The 22713-nt window shown below is 40.9% G+C and overlaps 1 protein-coding gene across 3 annotated transcripts in view; it reads right to left on the minus strand.

Annotated features, from left to right (window-relative positions):
• Positions 1-22713, minus strand: part of NBAS (NBAS subunit of NRZ tethering complex) — a 701350-nt gene that overhangs the window by 190763 nt on the left and 487874 nt on the right. For all 3 annotated transcript variants that reach the window (XM_056564221.1, XM_056564220.1, XM_056564222.1), the window contains one exon: positions 19456-19545. In XM_056564221.1, coding sequence (XP_056420196.1) covers positions 19456-19545 — 90 coding nt within the window. The remainder of the gene's footprint in view (positions 1-19455; positions 19546-22713) is intronic.

Genomic DNA, 22713 nt, shown 5'->3' on the forward strand with positions numbered 1-22713 from the left:
TTATGCAGTTATATGATTTGTTACAACATGTACTGCCAGAGAGCGCCAGCTTTAACCTATGACACACAGCTTGACCAATGGGCTTTAGACCAATGGGCTTTAGTCCAGCCCCCCACTATATAAAGGGGTGGCCATGTTTAATTATTCTTTCCTCAGTCTCTTTTGAGAGTACCATCAGGGTGCGTTCACACGTGCGTATTTTTGCTGCAGATCTGTTGCAGATTTGCTACTGCAGATTTTGCTGCCCATTCATTTCAATGGGCAGAAAAATCTGCTGAAGCAAATCTGCAGCAAAAATACGCACGTGTGAACGCACCCTTAAAGTCTTTGCTGAAGCAGCTACCAGAGATCTCAAGGACAAGTGTTCAGCATCTGGAGCACCACAAAGCTACAACTCTCCAGTAAGTCTACAATTCTATGTCTGCTGTCACTGAAGTTAGTCAAGTCCTGCACATAGTACCAGTCAAGTCTAAATTACAAGTCAGTCAAGTTTAAAGGGGTACTCCGCCCCTAGACATCTTATCCCCTATCCAAAGGATGGGGATAAGATGTCAGGACCCCGGGGATCGCTGCTGCAGCACCCCCCTATCATTACTGCGCAGAGCGAGATCGCTCTGCACATAATGACGGGCAATACAGGGGCCGGAGCTTCGTTATGTCACGGCTCCACCCCTCGTGACGTTATGGCCCGCCCCCATCAATACAAGTCTATGGGAGGGGGCGTGGCAGTCGTCACGCCCCCTGCCATAGACTTGCATTAAGTGGACGGGCCGTGATGTCATGAGGGGCGGAGCCATGACGTCACGCTGCTCTGGCCCCTGTATCGCCCGTCATTACGCACAGAGCGAACTCGCTCTGTGCAGTAACGATGGCGGGGTGCCGCAGCGGCAATCCCCGGGGTCTCCAGCAGCGGGACCGCGGCGATCTAAATTCTTATCCCCTATCCTTTGGATAGGGGATAAGATGCCATGGGCGGAGTACCCCTTTAATACAAGTATTGGTCCAGCAAGCTTAAAGGTCCTCTGGGTACTGGTCACTTCTCTGGGAATTCTGGCCATAGCTGTGAAGATAATTACACCTGTCTTCTATTCAGTAAAGCCTCAGTTTACCCTTAACTCGTTGTGGGCTCTTTATTCACTACTAGCCCGTGGGATAGCAGAGAATCAGGGTGTGTGGTGTTCTGGCGTCACAAACACATAGGTGTTAATACCATCCGACCCCCAGGGCTAATCACATCTGATCCCAACACTCATCACCGCAACACACGTGGCCCTGCCACTCACCACAGTGGCACACCACACACACACACACATATATATATATACATACATATTTTTATTTTTGTTTTAACAACTTCAGAACCTCTTCAATCAAGACATTTTAAGCTGCAAAAGTATGTGTCGAGGACTTACTAGCTAATAATTAGTGCAGCATTTACACTAATTTACAGTCATATAGTAGTCTCTGGAGTCTAAGAGTAATGTGACCATAGGGGGAATAAGAGGAATGATGATAATGTACAACTAACGCAGTCTTTCCCAACCAGGGTTGTGTCCCAACCTAGTTTAGTGTTTCCCAACCAGGCTGTGTCCAACAGTTGGAAAACTTCAACTCCCAGCATGCCCGGACAGCCGAAGGCTGTTTGGGCATGCTGGGAGTTGTAGTTTTCCATCAGAGGGACACAGCCTGGTTGGGTAACACTGAACTAGGGTATACGTTTAGGGTATATGTCCCCTTAAAGTTCTTTGGACAAACTTTTCCACTTGTTATAAGATGTTTATAAAAGGTATAAATCAGAAACTTTGGAGAAATAGAAGGGTTTAGTTGAAGAGCTGTACAGCTACCATGGCTGTTATTCACAAGTGTCAAAGGCTTTTTAGGTAAAGGCCAAAATGATTTGTGCAGTAGGAGAAGAGCCATTTCTCAAAGCCAAGAAATCCGAGAAGAATCGGTTGTCAACCCAAGTAAGGTAACTGCTCCAGACGCCTACAACTTCTCAGCTGCCAGATGAAATAGCAGTCTGACATTAGTACGTCATGAAAAATAAAATGGAACTTCACGATGGATGGAGACCGGGGAAATGAAAAGGATTTCAAGCTCCAGTTACAAGCTTGTGGGATTTGTGGGCTATGGTTTATACTGTAAACATGTCTGTGGAGTCATTTCACATCCGATATATTATGCTGGGCGCACAAGTATAAGTCAGAAGATATCCCCCTTCTGTAAGAATTTTTTCTATTCCATTGTGCACCATTCTGTACGTCATGGATCAGGGATCGCGAACAACTGACAGGGTGATCAGGACTTAAAAAACAAAAGGTTTCTGAGCTGCTAAGAAAACTGGTGGATCTCTCCACGGGTCCATGGAAATGTACAAGGGGCAGGTGAAGAAGAGGAGCAAGTAAAAGCAGAGCTTAGATAAAGATATTAGATAGACAGATAGATATCTAGATAAGATAGATATGAGATAGATAGATAGGACAGAAAGATATTAGATAGACAGACAAATATGAAATAGATAGATATGAGATAGATAATAGATAGATAGATATGAGATAGATAAGAAATAGATAGATAGATATGAGATAGATAAGAAATAGATAGATAGATACGAGATAGATAAGAAATAGATAGAGAGACAGATAGATATGAAATAGATAGATAGATATGAGATAGATATGAAATAAATAGATAGATATGAGATAGATATGAAATAGATCGATAGATATGAGAGCGAAGGGACTCTGCTGCACCGTAATTCTGCACGGAAATTGTGTGAACCTAGCCTCAAAGAGATAGATTGATAGAAGATAGACAGATACTGCATATGTGAGATAGATTATTGATAGATAGATAGTCCAAATAGAAGCAGCACATCCAAAATGCGTCAAATGGAGGTTGGGTGCAAGCACAATGGAGCCTCGGTGTTCTGGATTCAACTAATATACATAAAGGCAGCACTCCCATTTGTAGTGAAAACAAACTTATAATTTATTCCATGATGCAGACAACGATTCGGCGATTTCTCACATGGCGGTGAGAGATCGCCGAAACATTGTCTGCATCATGGAATACATTACAAGTTTGTTTTCACTACAAATGGGAGTGCTGCCTTTATCTATTGTAGATAGATAGACAGATAGATGGCAGGAACATAGATAAAGGCTCATGGACCAAAGAATCAGTTTGTCCCCCACACCCAATTATAACTTTTGCATTGAAGCATTCTGGCAACTCCTGTACTGCCAAACCAAGCCCCTTGGCTCTGGGCCATGCTGGTGGCTGTTGACTGCCATGTTAGGTGTATTACTTTCACTGGCAATGTTCCTTAAGAAGCCCATACATATTAGATGCTTGTCGGCCAAACCCATGAGTGTTGAATTCTTACTGATGGATACGGTATAGGACATAAGGATAATATTCAATTCTACGTTCAACAGACAAAGTATTAGGTGTAGCTAATCGGAGAGAGCATTCCTATATTATTATGCATTGCCCCTTAAAATAGCTTCCCCTTGGCAGGACATGAGAGTGCGCTTATCTTCTGCTACCAACCTTCTATGGCTCTACACCAGCACCATCTTCTATCAAGACAGGATAAAGCTCTACTCTGATTTGCCTTTATTAATAGAGCCACCGGTTCCATCTCAGAGCTGCTTCCTCTTCTCATCACCATAAAATTCCAACCACCAAAACATCCACTAAAAAATACATTATACACACTCTGGGGGAGATTTATCAAAATCTGTGTACAGAAAGAGTTGACCAGTTGCCCATACCATCCAATCAGATTTCTTCTTTCATTTTTAAGAGGCCGATTCAAAAATGAAAGAAGCAATCTGATTGGTTGCTATTGGCAACAGGTCAACTCTTCATCTGCACAAGTTTTGATAAATCTACCCCAGTGTGTGTATATACAGTGGGGGAAAAAAGTATTTAGTCAGCCACCAATTGTGCAAGTTCTGCCAATTAAAGGGGTACTCCCATGGAAAACTTTTTTTTTTATTCAACTGGTGCCAGAAAGTTAAACCGATTTGTAAATTACTTCTATAAAAAAAATCTTAATCCTTCCAGTACTTTTTAGTGGCTGTATACTACAGAGGAAATGCTTTTCTTTTTGGATTTCTATTATGTCACGACCACAGTGCTCTCTGCTGACCATTTTAGGAATTGTCCAGAGCAGCATATGTTTGCTATGGGGATTTTCTCCTGCTCTGGACAGTTCATTATATGGACAGCAGAGGTCAACAGAGAGCACTGTGGTCATGACATAATAGAAATCCAAAAAGAACAGCATTTCCCCTGTAGTATAGAGCCCCTAAAAAGTACTGGAAGGATTACAAATTTTTTATAGAAGTAATTTACAAATCTGTTTAACTTTCTGGCACCAGCTGATTTAAAAATAAAAACATTTTCCATGGGAGTACCTCTTTAAAAAGATGAGAGAGGCCTGTAATTTTCATCATAGATATACCTAAACTATGATAGACATAATGAGAAAAAAAATCCATAAAATCACATTGTCTGGGTTTTTTTGAGCATTTATTTGCAAATTATGGTGGAAAATAAGTATTTGGTCACCTACAAACAAGCAAGATTTCTGGCTCTCTCGGACCAGTAACAACTTCTTTAAGAATCTCCTCTGTCCACCACTTGTTACCTGTATTAATGGCACCTGTTTGAACTTGTTATCAGTATAAAAGACACCTGTCCACAACTTCAAATAGTCACAATCCAAACTCCACTATGGTCAAGACCAAATTGCTGTCGAAGAACACCAGAAACAAAATTGTAGACCTGCACCAGGCTGGGAAGACTAAATCTGCAATAGGCGAGCAGCTTGGTGTGAAGAAGTCAACTGTGGGAGCAATAATTAGAAAATGGAAGACATACAAGACCACTGATAATCTCCCTTGATCTGGTGCTCCACACAAGATCTCACCCCATGGTGTCAAAATGATCACAAGAACAGTGAGCAAAATCCCAGAACCACATGGGGGGACCTAGTGAATGACCTGCTCAGAGCTGGGACCAAAGTAACAAAGGCTACCATCAGTAACACACTACACTGCCAGGGACGAAAATCATGCAGTTCCAGACGTTGGGGGTTGGGGATTTTTTTTTAAAGCGCAACGGTCATGAACTTGGGGCTATATAACCTACTAAGGTAAAAACACTACTGTAGACACAATCTGCACACAGTAAAAAGGCTGTGCGTAGGTTATATAGCCCCAAGTTCAGGACAGTTGCGCTTTAAAGTACCATACAAGTCCATGGAAGTTATATAAACAGCTGGAGATATTTCGATAATACTTGGTCACATGTTACTTATATGTCAAATAAAAAATGTATAATAGTTAAATTAGCCCTAACCTACCCCCTTACGTGAAGGATGGGGTATTTGTTCAAGTCCATTGCAAGTATGTAAAACTTACGGTACCTTACTCCCCAAGCTCTGCTCTGCATCTTCTGGTGAGTGAGTCAGTTTGGCTTGCAAGCCACACCACGCACGTAACGCCCCATCACACAAAGCCACGCCGACCCTAAAGCCACCCCTCTTTTATTTTGTACCCTTTCGTGCATTGATCTGGCTGGCAAACCACGCCCACTCCCACAAAGCCCCACCCGTTCCATTTTTAGCTTACAATATCTTCATCACAACTCAGCCCCACCTGAGGACAGGATTTGAGGATGGCGTATGAGGGTGATATATGAAGACAGGATATGGGGACGGAATAAAAAGTCGGGATATAAGGATGGGATACGAGGATAGGTTATGAGGATGGGATATGAGGGCGGGATATGAGGTGGAGATATGAGGAAAAAAGCTTCCCCCTTGTTGCTTTTCCTCCCCCACAAGGATTAGGAAAAACTGAGCAACACCGGGTCCTTAACTAGTATATATAGTTTATTAGGCAGCAAGTGAACAGTCAGGTCTTGAAGTTGATGTGATACAAGTAGGAAAAAAGGTTAAGAGTAAACATCTGAATTACTATGACAAGGACCAAATTGTGATGGCTAGATGACTGAGCATCCCCTTAACAGCAGGTCTTGTGCGGTGTTACTGGTATGTAATGGTAAGTACCTACCAAAAAATGATCCATGTAAGGTCATGGCGCCCAATACTCACAGATGCAAATGAAGAGCAAAAGATAATCCATTTTATAAGATACCATAAAAGAGCTACTATAGCACAAATTCCTGAAGATAATTCTTCTGGCTATGATACAAAGGTGTCAAAGTCAGGACAAAGACAAAAAGTACTTCTGCTCACCCCCATGGCCTGACCCCCACCCAGAGCACATATGCGATGATAGAAGAAATAGAGTCGTCCAGCGCAGGTCTATTCTATTTTGCATTTATACTTTATTCTATGATGTGAAGGGTTAACATGTGCCTCCAAGGGATTACACCTTCATTCATTTCACCTGCGGAGGTCACATGTTCTTCCTATATAAAGTAGCTTATTTTTGCTCATTTTTATGTACGATTAAGAGCGCAGTAAAGGCACCTGAAACAAGTTACAGGCGTCTCCTGTTTCTGGCTTTTAAACAATAAGATAGTTAATTATGCATGAGACCTAAGCTGGACAACTCTATTTCTTGTCAAAATATACAAGGCATCACAGTTTATGTAGCTACGCAGCTGCAGACCAGTCCACATACTGACCCCTGTTCACCAGTGAAAGTTCCTACAATGGGTAGGTGAACATCAGCACTGAATCATGAAGCAATGTAAGAAGGTAATCTAGTCTGATGAATAGCTTTTACTTTTACATCATGTGTGTGCGTGACTTATCTGAGGAAGAGATGGCACCAGGATGCAGGATGTGGAGGTCCGCTCTGCCTCTTTTTGCCTACGTTGCACAGTTGATTGACAGGCAGGGCTCGTGCGCAGCAGAGCTACACAGGGCTGCTGCAAGCCCTCACTGTCAATCAACTGCTCAACGTAGGCAAAAAGAGGTGGTGCCTCCCGGAGCAGAGCGGACCCCCGGCTCCGCCTCCCTGACTGTCAGCCTTACTCCCAAGGGGATTGTAAAGCAACATTCTGTAAGTATAAAGCAGTCTATTGAACCTCTAAAGGTATGCATAGAATTTGCTTGTGAATCTCTAGTGCACAGTGTGTGCAGTTTCACAAGGATATTGTTTGTGACAGTTGCACAAGAATCTTCTTTTAACATCTTGGTTCCAGAAACCTTTAGGAATCTTGAGGAGTCCAGGCCTTAACATGTCACAAAAGATTAGGTGGCACACAGAGGACCTACGTCATATTAGAAAAGTGGTTGTAACACACAAGAGAGAGATATCTATATACAGACATTTTCCATATTTATTAATCAGCCTGAAACCTTAATTGTCAATTTTTTCCCATAACAACCAATCACAGCTCAACTTTCATATCCTAACCAGCTCTGGTAGAAAGTTGAGTTGTGATTGGTTGCTGTGGGAAAAACCAGACAAAATAGAGTTTCAGGCTGATTGATAAACATGGGACAATGTATCTATCTTGCTATATACTGCATATATCTCATGAAAGACATGTAAATAGAAATATATATCTATCCTTAGCAACAACACATAAACACTACAGGTTATTACAGAAAGCTCAAAGATGGATCAAGCGACAGATTAACCTGTCAGGAAGCCAGAACGTGCCCTGCTGATAGCGGTCATTCCATTAAAGTTCAAATTGCCGGGAGTCCACACTTTATAATGTTACAATGTCTCGATGAAGAGAAATTGTATTATTCAAATGAGACGGAGGGTAATTTGCCAGTGTTTTGGGTAAGCCGGTCTACAAATTGTTCACTTCTGTGGTGCATAATTGATATCCTCCAACAATGACATCAATTCTGCACCAAAGGGCCTTCTACGCAGGAAATCTGTATCCGTCGCCTGATAAATATGTAAAAGATCCTGATAAAAATGTCACATTATCATTTCAAGATGTTAGTGGAAATCCGCTGTTCATTGGGACTAATCAAATCTCATTCTGAGCAGAAGTGGCCGATGTGTCGGGGGATATTAAATCAGGAGAAAGATCGTGTTCGCTGAGGACAAACATTTCTGGAAAACAGAGATGCGATTTCGAATTGTATATTCACTTCTGAAGAAAATCGCTCTAATCTATGTTGTGCGCGACAAATGACTACACTGCACATGTAATATTGACGAAGGCCGGATCATAAACATCTTCAAATATTAAAATATTCATTTACATATAGGATAAAGAAGGGAGCAGCGAGATGTAATTACGGTAACAATTTCTAACGCCTGTGGAGATTGGGATGATAAGCTCAGCTGAGTCACATCTATTTAGCTATGACGCGTACCCCACACCCCCACTTTTATGTTTTTCTAAAAGAACCACCTGCATGATTTGTCATTTCTAGTCATACATATGCAGAGGTGGGTTACATTCCCTCTTCCTTTCATAATAGGCGCCGTCTGTCACAATACTGAATGCAGAAAATTTCTAAATTCTCTCAGGTCATATTTGCTTTGAGTCATTATGTAGCTGACACAATTAAGAAGCAATCTGATGGGCACCATGCTTCTTATAGCTGCCCTCTCTCCTGATATGTCTATGTAGATCACATCTACTAATATGTTTATGTAGATCACCTCTCCTCATATGTCTATGTAGATCACCTCTCCTCATATGCCTATGTAGATCACATCTACTAATATGTTTATGTCTATGATTGACAATGTTTTTCTATAACTCTGCATTGTGTCCCTTCTCTGTTTTGCCTCCTGGAAATGTATACATCCATTGACTATTGGGGTGTTACTATTACCCATATTAATAGGATGTTACCCCAAACAGTCTGATACTGTCGGCACTTAATGGATATTGATAAAGGCGATATCCAGCAGGAGAGGAGGGAGGGTAGGGGGGTGGGTTATTCACTGAGGTGGGGTGGATAAAACTTTTTCCAGTTTACAGCTTTTAAAAAATATATACCTTGTCCCACTTTGGTTCCAGGCTCAGGCTGTGATCCTCTTCCTATCAGAAATCGTGACACCTGGGCTCGGATTGACATTGGGGCCCAAAGTGACACACTGCCGCTCAACCAATCACTGGACGCAGGATGTCCTGTCTCAGTCAGTGATTGGCTAAAGGGCTGTATGACACTCGGGCCCCTATGAGACTCTAGGCCCAGGCGTCACCATTTTTGACAGAAAGAGGATCACAGCTGGGGACTGGAGTGGGACACCAAAGGCACTGCAGAAACACTGGAGGTAAGTAAAGGTATATTCTCTTTAAAAGCTGTTAACTGGAAAAGTAGCTGCTGCTACTGAAGAGGAAATGTGTGGCTGTGTAGGGCTGGTACTACTACTACTAGCCCTACATAGCCACACATTTCCTCATCATGTTCCATACTGTGCAGCTGCTACTACTACTACTACCAGCCCTCCACAGCCACACATTTCCTCATCGTTTTCCATATTGAACTGCTACTACTACTACTACCAGCCCTACATAGCCACACATTTCCTCATCATGTTCCATACTGTGCATCTACTACTACTACTACTACTACCAGCCCTACACAGCCACACATTTCCTCATCGTTTTCCATACTGAACTGCTACTACTACTACCAGCCCTACACAGCCACACATTTCCTCATCATGTTCCATACTGTACAGCTGCTACTACTACCACCACCAGCCCTACACAGCCACACATTTGCTCATCATGTTCCATACTGTACAGCTGCTGCTACTACTACTACTACTACTACCAGCCCTAAAGAGCCACACATTTTCTCATCGTGTTCCATACTGAACTGCTACTACTACTACTATCCTTACAAAACTGCACATCTCCTGCCTTGTTCATCAGGTTCCATACTGTGCAGCTGCTACTACTATCCCTACACAGCCACACATCTCCTGCTTTGTCCATCCTGTTCCACACTACTACTAGTGCTACACAGCCACACATCTCATTACTTGTACATTATGTTCCATCTCCTGCACAGCTCCTGCCTTATCCATCCTGTTCCATTCTGTACTGCTACTACTAATGCTAGCCTTACACAACCGCACAACTGCCTTGTCCATCATGTTTCATACTGTACTACTACTACTACTTCTACACCGTTGCACATCTCCTACCATGTCCATAATGTTCCATACTGTACTGTTACTGAGGAAAACCCTAACCTGCACAGGATAAATATAGAAAATTTTAAGCCAAGAGACTGCAGTATGTTTTACATTACATTCTACATTAATGGGCAAATAGGAACTTTTGGTTTGAACTGAATCAAAATGAACAAATTGGACACACAGCGACTGTTGGGAAATTCTTTTATCCCTGTGACATCCCATAGAGTTTCTTCCCCTCTGCCCAATGCTCATGTATGTTGCTCTTACTGAGATTTAAATAAAGAATAAAAAGTCCACCATAAGGCTAGGTTTCCACGCAGGTTTTTCTATTTTATTTGGAAAATTACCACTGCAGTTTTTGAGCCAAAGTGCAAAATTGTATTAAAAAAGGAATGGGAAATGTATAGGGAGGACTTATACTCCTTCCTACTGGACCCACTTCCGGTTTTGGCACAAATGCAGTGGAAATTTTCCAAAAAGAAGAAACTGTGAAAACCTAGTCTAAGCATTATTAAAAACACAATGCAAATATCAAGTGAGAACAAGTGTTTTAACACCAGGCCATTTCTTGACATCTGGGTATATTTGGGCTTGGAGGAATGGTTATACTGGTTTTTCCAATAAATTTCTAGCTCAGCCACATTCATGCTCCCTATTTTGGTTTGATTCCAAAGTTGCATGAAGACTATTTATCAGTATATAAACTTCTTCTTAGCACTTTTGTGTCGATGCAAATCAGGGTAGGAAATGTTGCAGTGACTGTGACGGTGCTGTATCGCTGTGTTTAGCACCATTTAGAGCTGCATATAAACTACCATGACCTTTCTTAGATTTTACCTGTGTCGGATTTTTCCATTAGAAAGCAACTTGCGGGGTTATCTGTCGGCTGCTCTCGTATTTAATCACTGCCTTCATAAACCCCGTCCTTTGAATATGGATTATTTTAACATTTCCATGTCATTAGCACTAATTGGAAGCATGTTTACTCCTGTCAAGCTACGAGGGCTCGGGATAAAGCAAAACACATTAAGTGTCTGGGCAGAGAGCAGAATATGGAAATACAGAAATCTGTTACATTTCAATAGACATTTCACACTCCTATTTTTATGTTGTCTCCCAGCTCAATTCACATATATCTTGTTTTTCTGAGACGTATCAGACATGCCATTTCCGTAGGAGATGTGATGGAGCTTGTAAGATTTCTCATTTCAAAACTTTATAATAGCTAGGTAAGAAAAATCTCAAGATAAAAACAAAAAACGATCAGTACGTGGAAGACAGCGGTAAAAATTTCTGGGGCCAATGGAGGATACACCAAGCACCAGAAAAAAAGTCACTCTTCTTCATAGACGCAAGTTTCTGAAGTTATCGAGAGCCAGGTAATCAATAGTCTATGGGCTGTACCATCACAATAAAAGAGAAACGCAATACAGCGCAAACCCAAAATGTATGTATCAACGTTTATTACAAATTCCAAAATCACGTAACAGACAGACATTTAAAAACATTTAAAAGGTCCACTGCACAAACAGGGGGGTGGGGTGGAGTCCCAAAAAGACCCCTCTCAGGGCACCTGCTAATCACAGTATAACCTTATGCCAATAAGCCAACCTGTGCTATAAGTAATTCCACATACAAAATAGCATTCCTGGCTATTATCAATAATACAACCTGTATCCAGGTATCAAGCTAGTCAGGGTACTAGTGGGCAAAGACGACTGGTGGAGGAGTGTCTCTGGCAGGTGCCCCTTAGACCCCACGCGTTACGTTGCTGACGGGCAACGTAACGCGTGGGGTCTAGGGGGGCACTTGCTTGAGATACTCCTCCATCTGTCGTCTTTGCCCTGAGGAAGTTGCCGACGGGCAACGCAAGGCGTGGGGTCTAGGGGGGCCCCTGCCTGAGACACTCCTCCACCAGTCATCTTTGCCCACTGGTACCCTGACTAGCTTGATACCTGGATACAGGTTGTATTATTGATAATAGCCAGGAATACTATTTTGTATGTGGAATTACTTATAGCACAGGTTGGCTTATTGGCATAAGGTTATACTGTGATTAGCAGGTGCCCTGAGAGGGGTCTTTTTAGGACCCCACCCCACCCTGTTTGTGCAGTGGCCCTTTTAAATGTTTTTTCTCTGTCTGTTACGTGATTTTGGAATTTGTAACAAACTTTGATACATACATTTTGGGTGTGCACTGTATTGCGTTTCTCTTTTTCTGTGATGGTTTAGTGTTAGTGTATTGATACACATAGCAGTACCCCGATGATTATGTGTGTTTTTTTTTTTTTATATATATAGCTGAGCCCACTTGCTCTAGTGTGTGTTCATAGTCTATGGGCTGTGACAAGACAGCAAATCACAAAGTGGCACTGACAATATCGTATCCACGTACAAATGCCACAGATTTGGAAAAGCTGCCCTAGACCATATTTTTCTGATTATTACTCTTGTCAGTTTTAAGTTATTTCCAGGATCATTGTGGTTTTTTTCTGGCTTTAAAAGGGGGTACTCCAGTGGAAAACAATTTATTTTTATCAACTGGTGCCAAAAAGTTAAACAGATTTGAAAATTACTTCTATTTAAAAATCTTAGTCCTTCCAGTACTCATCAGCTGCTTCAGAGGAAGTTGTGTAGTTCTTTTCTGTCTGACCTCAGTGCTCTCTGCTAACACCTCTGTCCGTATCTGGAACTGTCCAGAAAAGGAGCAAATCCCCATAGCAAACCTCTCCTGTCCTAGACAGTTCCTGACACGGACAGAGGTGGCAGCAGAGAACAATGTAGTCAGACAGAAAAAAAAAAAAAACTTCCTCTGGAGCATACAGCAGCTGATAAGTACTGGAAGGATTAAGATTTTTAAATAGAAGTAATTTACAAATCTGTATAACTTTCAGCCACCAGTTGATTGGAAAAAAAATGTTTCTACCAGATTACCCCTTTAACGTAAGGGTACCAACAATTTTGGAAATGTCTGTAATTTGGGGCCTTTTTTATTTTTAAATTATTATAATTTTTAAGGTAGATAACCCCTTTAACTCTGCCCTCTAATACAAAAAGCCCCACTGATTGGGAATTTCAGTTCTTGGTGAGATAACCCCCAAACTCCTGCAACCTTTTTAAAATGTTAGAAGCATTCTTACTGTACGGCCCCCTGTTTCCTCACCCCTGTCCCTCTAATATGGTTTTTGTCTGTTAGGATTCTGAAATAGGTCATCCTCAACAGTGTGCCACGGGGCCTGTATTCCACAATAATAAATTACATTAAACCATGATCCCTCACAACTCCCTTCTGTGGCAGTCTTTGTACCTCAGTGAGATCATTCAAGAAAGGTGACATGGGTTTCTTAAGCACAATAGCATCCAGTCTGACTAGGCAGCTGTCCTGGTGCCATCCTTCTGGCATCTTTTGTGTTTAGTTGTACTGACATGGGTAACAACTAGCTGCAATATAATATACATTATTATCTATTCTATGCAGTGCTTCTACTGCTCATACGCTACCCAGACAGATTTGTCTCTGATTTACTTAAAGGGGTTATCCAGGAAAAAACTTTTTTCTTATATATCATCTGGCTCCAGAAAGTTAAACAGATTTGTAAATTACTTCTCTTAAAAAAAATCTGTTCAGTACTTATGAGCTGCTGAAGTTGAGTTGTTCTTTTCTGTCTAAGTGCTCTCTGATGACACCTGTCTCGGGAACCACCCAGTTTAGAAGCAAATCCCCATAGCAAACCTCCTCTACTCTGTGCAGTTCCTGAGACAAGCAGAGATGTCAGCAGAGAGCACTGTTGCCAGACAGAAAGGAACAACTCAACTTCAGCAGCTGATAATTATTGAAAGGATTAATATTTTTTAATAGAAGTAATTTACAAATCTGTTTAACTTTCTGGGACCAGTTGATAAAAAAATAATAAAAAAAAAAAGTTTTTCCCTGGAATACCTCTTTAATATTCTCTATTCTTTTATCTACCCTGATGATGTTACCCCAAATGGTGACAGAAACGTGTTGAGAGTACAGCAGATATGTAATATATAGTAACAAGAACTTGTATATATAGTGTATTAAGGTCTGGCCACGCATTACCAGTATCACAGAGGGGTTGACCTGTCGCTGCATGGTGATTATTGTCTGGATCTGGTGCCATTATTCAGGTGTTGGTATTATTTAATGGATATCTTACTTTATGTAACTTCACTATTTGGTATCACAATTTTTGTGTATTTTAAGGCTACTATTAAAATTAATGTTTTATTTGCACCTCTCCACTAAATTTGATTTGCTCTTATTTTGCTGGGAGGAATATAAACGTTAAAGGTGTATTCCAGGAAAAAAACTTTTTTATTTACATCAACTGGCTCCAGAAAGTTAAACAGATTTGTAAATTACTTCTATTAAAAAATCTTAATCCAATAATTATCAGCTGCTGAAGTTGAGTTGTTCCTTTCTGTCTGGCAACAGTGCTCTCTGCTGACATCTCTGCTTGTCTTAGGAACTGCACAGAGTAGAAGAGGTTTGCTATGGGAATTTGCTTCTACTCTGGACAGTTCAGGAGACACGTGTCATCAGAGAGACAGAAAAGAACAACTCAACTTCAGCAGCTCATAAGTACTGAAAGGATTAAGATTATTTTTTAAAATAAGTAATTTACAAATCTGTTTAACTTTCTGGAGCCAGTTGATATGTAAAAAAAAAAGTTTTTTCCTGGATAACCCCTTTTAGTCTGTGTAGTACCCCTGCAAAGCTGTGCTATATTTCATTTTGATGTTGTCTTATGCCAGATGTGCAGGGGTCCTGACAGGCATAGTTCAGTGCTGTCACAAGAATAAATAGTAGCAGTGGTATAGCGTTTTCCAGTCAAAATTCACTATTTCATTGTGCAATCCTGGCAAAACCTTTGCAATTTACTGCAATCACTGCAAACCCACAGCAATTTAGTGATTATTGTGTAATTTAGCTAAAATGCTGTCATTTTTTTTTAAACGTTACCGTCTCTGTTTGGGCACAGCGAGGAGGAGGGCAAATCTTAGTATAGATTTTGCTGGTATGGTTTTAGGGTGACATGTGAATTTTGAACACCCCCAGGTATGAATACAGTGGAGACCCCAGAAAGGACCCCGTTTTTGAAACTGCCCAACTCAGACAAGTCATTTAGTGTGTAATGAGCTGTAGACCCCAAAGGAGTTTGAGAAAAGTTTTCAGCATCGGGCCATAAAAATTAAAGCTTACATTTTTTCTAATTATATATACATTTAGCTTAAAATTAAACATTTTCACAAAAAACACGGGGGGAATATGCACCCAAAATTGTGTTAAGCAATTTCTCCTGGGTATGGCAGTACCCTATATGTGACCATCAACTGTTGTTTTGGCACACAGCAGGGCTCAGAAGTGAAGGGGCGACATTTTTTGTACAGATTTTGCTTGAATAGTTTAAGGGTGCCATCTCGCATATATATGCAATCCCTAAGGTATCAGTAGAGAGGGAACCCCTGACCAGTGACCCTATTTTGTAAACTATTGAGGATTGCAGAAAAAAAGAAAGATAGAGATGGTGCTATATAGTGCCGATTATCAGAGATACCAGAGGGAGTAGCAACAATAGTAGTGGACCTGCTCACCTTTGCAGGTTGCACTATCACAGGCTCAACACTGATAAGCGTATTAAGCAGGTCTCCGATTTGGTGTGTCGGGAGAAGCCGGCCGTCAGGGACAGTGTAGAATGCAGGAGGATGGATGTGGAAAGGTGGAAATCCCAGCAGGGATTTCCTCTCCTTCCAGTGAAAAATCAGGCTTTGGCAGAAAGCACTTCATCGGCATGATGACACGGGAGTCAGAATAGTACAGGTGCAGACAACGCATTTCGGAGGGGCTCCCTCCTTCGTCAGGTCTTTGACGAAGGAGGGAGCCCCTCCAAAACACGTTGTCTGCACCTGTACTATACTTTTTATGAATTCCAATAAAGAGTATCGAAACTGTACAACTGACTCCTGTGTTATCATGCCACTGGAAGGAGAGGAAATCCCTGCTGGGATTTCCCCCTTTCCACATCCATCCTCCTGTATTTTGTAAACTATGCACTTTGTCCCCACAGTTGTTTTCCAGAAATAATGCGATTTAGATGTGGCAAAGTGAAAGCTGCAATTTTTCCACAAATATGCTATTTCACTGTGCCATATGTTCTGCTTGACTTTTGCCATCAGAGACACACACCCCATAAATAGAAGCCTCTTTGAAAATGTACCAGTGACCAGCTTATGGAAATGCAGCTCTCATTAAAGAAGTACTTTAGTATATAACAGTGTCAGATCTTGGGGGGTACGACCGCTGGGACCCCCTGCGATCTCACGTAAGGGCCCGGCAGTCCGCATGAAGTGGGCTTGTTGGACCACCGCATGAAACGGCGGTTGACACATCCCCTCAATACATCTCAAGGGGCGAGCCAGGGCCCTGTACAGGAGATTGTGGGTCTATCCCCTATCCGACATATCCCCTGATAGGGGATACGTTTTTATATCTCGGAGTACTCCTTTAATCTTTGGCCGGATTCCACTGCCTATTTAGGTTATCCCAAGACTTACCCACAGGATAGGTTATATATGGTCAGTTGGGGGTTCTATCTGCAGGAACCCCACTGATAAAAAGAAAGAGGGGCCTATGTGCCCATGTTTGAATGAAACAAAAGTTGTCCCAGTTATCTTAAAGGGGTATTCCGGCTTTATACATCTTATCTCCTATCGATAGGATAGGGGATAACATGCACCATCACTGACAGTCGGACACACTAGTGTCTCTTAGCTATTTTTACAGAAAAATCATCAACTATTTCATTAAGCTAAAACCATTCATTTATTAATTCCTTTTAAAACTCCCATAGTAAACAAAAATTGTAAGAAAGAGAAAAATGATAACAAAAATAATAATACAGACACACCATAAATAGGTAAATTCTCCTACGATGAACAACTGTATATCCCAACGCGTTTCCCCGTGTATCCTATTGTATACAGCGATTCATCAGGGGATGAGAACAACAGGTAAAAATATAGAGAACATGCACATAGACCGGGGGGGGGGGGGGGAGAGAAGATAAAGCCATCAGATGGGGTACAGATAACAAACACTAGCACAAACATAAACATACAGTGTTTGTATGCGACAATACAGATGTAGCATAACATGTGTATGCACAATACAATAAATATACAGTAGCACAAAGAAGCAGACAAGTGGTTGAGCAGCTTGTTCGTAGTATCTTTTAGATGGCAAATCCTCCAGATATCAGCAAATTGCAAATCCTCACGGTAACTAGATACAGAGACCAAGTATCAGGAAAAATACAGACCCTAATACAAAGATTTCTCCAAGGGTAAGATGATATCCCTCTGTGGGGGACCTAGCACCAATAACTCCCTGAATGCTGACAGGGTCTATATTTTTCCTGATACTTGTTCTCTGTATCTAGTTACCGTGAGGATTTGCAATTTGCTGATATCTGGAGGATTTGCCATCTAAAAGATACTACGAACAAGCTGCTCAACCACTTGTCTGCTTATATGTGCTACTGCATATTTCTTGTATTGTGCATATGCATGTTATGCTAGATCTGTATTGTCGCATACAAACACTGTATGTTTAGCTTTGTGCTAGTGTTTGTTATCTGTACACTATCTGATGACTTTATCTTCTTCACCAAACCCCCCCCCCCGGTCTATGTGCATGTTTTCTATATTTTTACCTGTTGTCATCCCCTGATGAATCGCTGTATACAATAGGATACATGGGGAAACGCGTTAGGATATACAGTTGTTCATCATAGGAGAATTTACCTATTTATGGTGTGTCTGTATTATTTTTGTTATCATTTTCTCTTTCTTACAATTTTTGATTACTATGGGAATTTTATAAATGAATGGTTTTAGCTTAATGGAATAGTTTATAATTTTTAGGGCATAAGATGTATGATCGCAGGGGTCACATCGGCATTCTCCGCCGGGCGATTCCTCCGAGACGGGGATGTGGCGTGACGTCACTAGGGGAACATGGCCATGATGTCACATCCCCGTCTTAGAGGCAGCGCCCGGCACAGAATGCTGGAGGCTGTACAGAGATCGCGAGGGTCCTCAGCGGCGGGACACCTGCAATCATACATCTTATAAAATGTATGAAACTGGAATACCCCTATAAGCAGTCCCATTGTTTGTGAAAGCAGCGAAGGTCCAGTTAGGGACCACATTTTTGTTATCGGTCAGAGTCACAGTGGCCAGACTTCCACCAATCATGTATCATTCATCCTTTGGATATATAAATTGCAATGTTGGGATAACCCTGTAAAAAAAAAAATTCTTACCATGTTTACGGAGGATTTGTAATTCTGAATTTTTTATTGGTATGCTCTGCGTAGTAAAAATAACATGCTACCTTTATTCTATGGTTGGTAAAATTTTGGTGATATAGATTTTTTTTTTTCCTTATCTCTACACAATACGATCACCAAAAAATTACACACAGGAAAAAACTGTGTCGCCATATTCTGCCATTCACAACTTTTTCATTTTGATGTCAACAAAGTTGTGGGAGTGCTTGTTTTTTGTGGGATGAGTTGTAGCTGTTATTGGTACCATTTTTTTTTATCAATTTTTGTAGGCAATGTGGCCTAAATTTGCAATTCTAGCATGGTTTCCGGTTTCATTTTTCTTTTTTACGCCATTCACTGGCATAGGAAAGATAGTAGGGGTCATTATGAACTTGGCAATACCAATCATGAATAGTTTTTTTTTTATTATTATTTTATTGGGAAAGAAGCAATTTTTTACACTTTTTTTTATTAAATATTTTTTTTTCTCTGATAGTCTGATGACAATTATAGTACACGGGAGTACACCTGCTGCACTATACAGTACATCTGTGCACTATACACAGTCAGTATTACACTTAGCCTGTTTGACCCAGGCTGTGGCTGGGCTTTTCAGGCTTCCATAGCTGGCAGACCCAGAGGTCATGATTTGGCCACCGTCTGCTATGGCTCTGAAGGGTTGTCAATGGGCCACAGGGGGGGCCTAACACTATAAGACAATGCAATCTAAAGTCATTGATAAATCTGCTGCATTTGTAGAATATCTAGTCTAAGTGTATACTAGCTACGAACCAGACTTTTATTAATCTGCCCCACTGTCCTTTGTAATCCTACTGTTTCAGGACACCACAAACAATTGATAATCCTTGTAGCATTTTTGCCTTCTATCCCCAATGCAAGAGGATAGTGGCAATATTACTTAATTCTCTCATTTTTCTTTTGGTTATATAGAAAAAACAATCACCCAGCTGTGTACTCACCCTCTCTCTGTGCTCCGATTCACCTCTCTCACAATAGCCTCCAAAATTTTTAAAGGATCTTCAATGGTACCCGTATCCAAATCATTCCCACTGGAAGAGAATTAAGAACACGTCATTTCCTCTAATTAATAAACTCTATTTATACATAACACGTGCTCACAATGAAATCTGCCCCTCAGTGAAAAATACTAGACTGTGATATACGAGCCTTGGAATCATTGGATTTGATAGAGAAAAGGGAGCCACATAGCAAATATCAAAGTAAGACCAAACCCACCCACCCATTACAGGCCAGGTTTTAAAACCTTCACGTAGGCTCTAAAAATATTCTATTCAGCTTCTACTTAAAGGGGGTATTCTCATCATAAAAAGTTATTCTCTATCCACAGGGTAGGGGATCTCTAGTGGACTGGCCGGGCTCCAAACATTAGGACCACTATTGATCCCACGAATAGAGAAGAAATGTTCTCTAAATGAATTGTGCTGTAGCGCTCCATGTATGCACTATGGAGATTCCAAACTTTGTCATGCTAACGCTCCAGTGAAAGAGAGGAGGACTGACTGAGTAGGCGCACTTCAACGCCATTCATTTAGAGGACATTTAACCTTCATTCCCAGGACCGGTGGGGAACCCAAAAGACAAATTCCCACCAATCTGCTAGCTATTCCATATCCTGTAGATAGGTAATAACTTTTGATGACGAGAATACCCATTTAAAGCATACCTGTCAATAAAAAAAAAGTGTTCAGACCCCAATCGATGAAAAGAACGTTCAGGGAGATAAGCATGTGGCACCCTTTTTTCCTCCTTTTGGTCACATGAAACAGAGCTGGGAAAGAACACACTAAGTGTGCACTTCTCCCAGCTCATTCTCGTGATCAGTTAGGGTCTGAACACGGCCCCTGACCAATCAAAACTTTTTATGTATCTTCACGACATATCAGAAGTTTTGTATTTTATGACAGTGCCCATTTAAATATATGCGATTCCCATCTCTATAAGAGAGATAATAAAGCTGTTTTCAAGTCAAGCACAACTATGCCATTTGCCATTCCAAGTTAGGAATAGTCCTAAGGAAGAATACAGTCATGACTATAATAGTTGTAATTCAGCTTTTCTAGAAATATATATAATTGTGGCTCATTGGATTTATTCTACACAACTCAGATTTCGATTTACTCGTGAGTATTTTCTTTAGCTGTAAACACTATATACTATATATAAGATAATATGGTTTCTATGGTTGTGAAGATGCATTTGTACCCTACTAGTAAAAACAATGCCTTCCCTATAATAAAGTTTATTCACTGTTTGTTATTCTATGGATATAATGATATATCTAAAGAAAGAAAAAGCATTTAAATGTGTTTCTCCTCAGCAAGGCCGAACAATCCGCGGCGGCGGTGACTGACACACACCGAAGTGTTTTGTGTTAATGGCTGTCATCAATATTCTGAAGTGAAAATTTCCTCGTACTATATATTTCTACTGCGGAAATCAGCCCGGGGAATGTTACAAAACAGAGAATGTTTCAAGGGCTAATTTCCATGTGAAAGAGTGATGAATAATTTAGCTACAATGTAACAGCTTCCAATGCATAATGAACAAGAAATCTGGATCACACTTTTCATTTGTGTGTACAGCGCAGTCACGTCTTAAAGTGTACCCATTGCCTATGGATTCCAGAGTGCCATGGTATGGGGTGAGCCCTATTACAGCCAATTAAACTGGCATCTGATGAACTGACAGTGGCACGGAGATTCAGCAGACAAAAAAAGAAAATGCATCTTATTTTAGGAAATACATACATATCTTCTTTTATATATCTCTGTTGTCCAGCAATGATCAGCTGATCGTCAAGTATCTTGCTGCCTGCTAAATACCCCGGAGATCAGAGGAATCTGACAGCAAGTATTTGATGTGCCTGCAGCACCTCTGCAGGAAAACTGAAGCATTACATTATTCCTTTTGAAATAAATGGGCTGTCTGTGGCATGTACATATTTGCATCTCCCAGAGCTCTTTGTAGACATTTTCTGCTCTCGCTAATAGATAAGAGTAAGAAACCCATTTTAAAAGTGGTCAGCAAAGACAGGTCATCAATATTAGATGGGCTTAACTCTAGGTACACCCAACAATTAGATGTTTGAAGGGGTCGAGGAGCTGCCTATTCTGCTATTTCTTTCCACTGTTGTATTATTAGTACAAGCTATGTTGTATATGCTGCTGGGGCAGGGTTAAAATAGAAAAAACAAAACTATACTTACCTAGCCCCAGACCCCTGCAGCTCCATCTGGTCCCTTGATCTTCTGTCTTATTCTGTGACAAAAGTTTGGAGCAGGACCTGCCACTAAGACAATCACTGGGTGCAGTGGTGTCCTGTCTACGCCCTTGATTGGCTGAGCCACAAGGTCCTGCAACGAGCTCTTGCAGGAAGCAGACAGAAGATTTGGGGACCGATGGAGCTAAATGGGAGCTGAGGGGAACTAGAGCTAGGTAAAGTAGAGGGTTTCTTTCTAGTTTTTCCCTTCCCCCTGCAACATATACATTTAAAAAAAATCTGCAGAATGCCCCATCAACTCTTATAAACCAGACAATGAAAGTAAATTAAGCAAACTTGCACTAATAGTGGCATTTCAGGAAGGAATAGGTGTATGAGAGGATGGAACAGTGGCAAAGCTTACATGAGATTACAGAATTGGGATTCAAATGCTGGTAAGCATGATTGAGATTTTTATATATATATATATATATACATATACACACACATATAATACACACTGTATGTGTGTGTGTATATATATATATATATATATATATATATATATTTTTTTTTTTTTTTTTTTCTTCGAAAAAGGGGGGGGGGGGGGGGGGAATACACCAACATTGTAAGGAAAGACAGCATAACAATGATTGTATTTGTTTGCCTCTTATAGAGATTATAATTGAAGGGTGGCTAAAAATAACCCAGTATTGATCACCATTTCTGCACGTGTCAGCGATCAGTCTTATTGTTTACCATATGACTGTTGGCTTGAACTGACCACAAACTGCAGCAGGAATCACATCTCTGTTTTGTCCTTACCGACATCCAGTCCCTTCAATTATTAGACCAGAAAGTCTTACTGGCATGCTCACAGTCACCAGGTCAGTCTTTATTCAAAAAATGTATGAAAATTTAAACCAACAATAGCAGAGATTTACATAGCAGAAATACAGCTCAGAGGATGAAAACTAGTGCGACTGTCAGGCTGCGGT

This window comes from Hyla sarda, chromosome 3 (genome assembly GCF_029499605.1).
Source record: "Hyla sarda isolate aHylSar1 chromosome 3, aHylSar1.hap1, whole genome shotgun sequence".
NCBI classification, from domain to species: Eukaryota; Metazoa; Chordata; class Amphibia; order Anura; family Hylidae; genus Hyla; species Hyla sarda.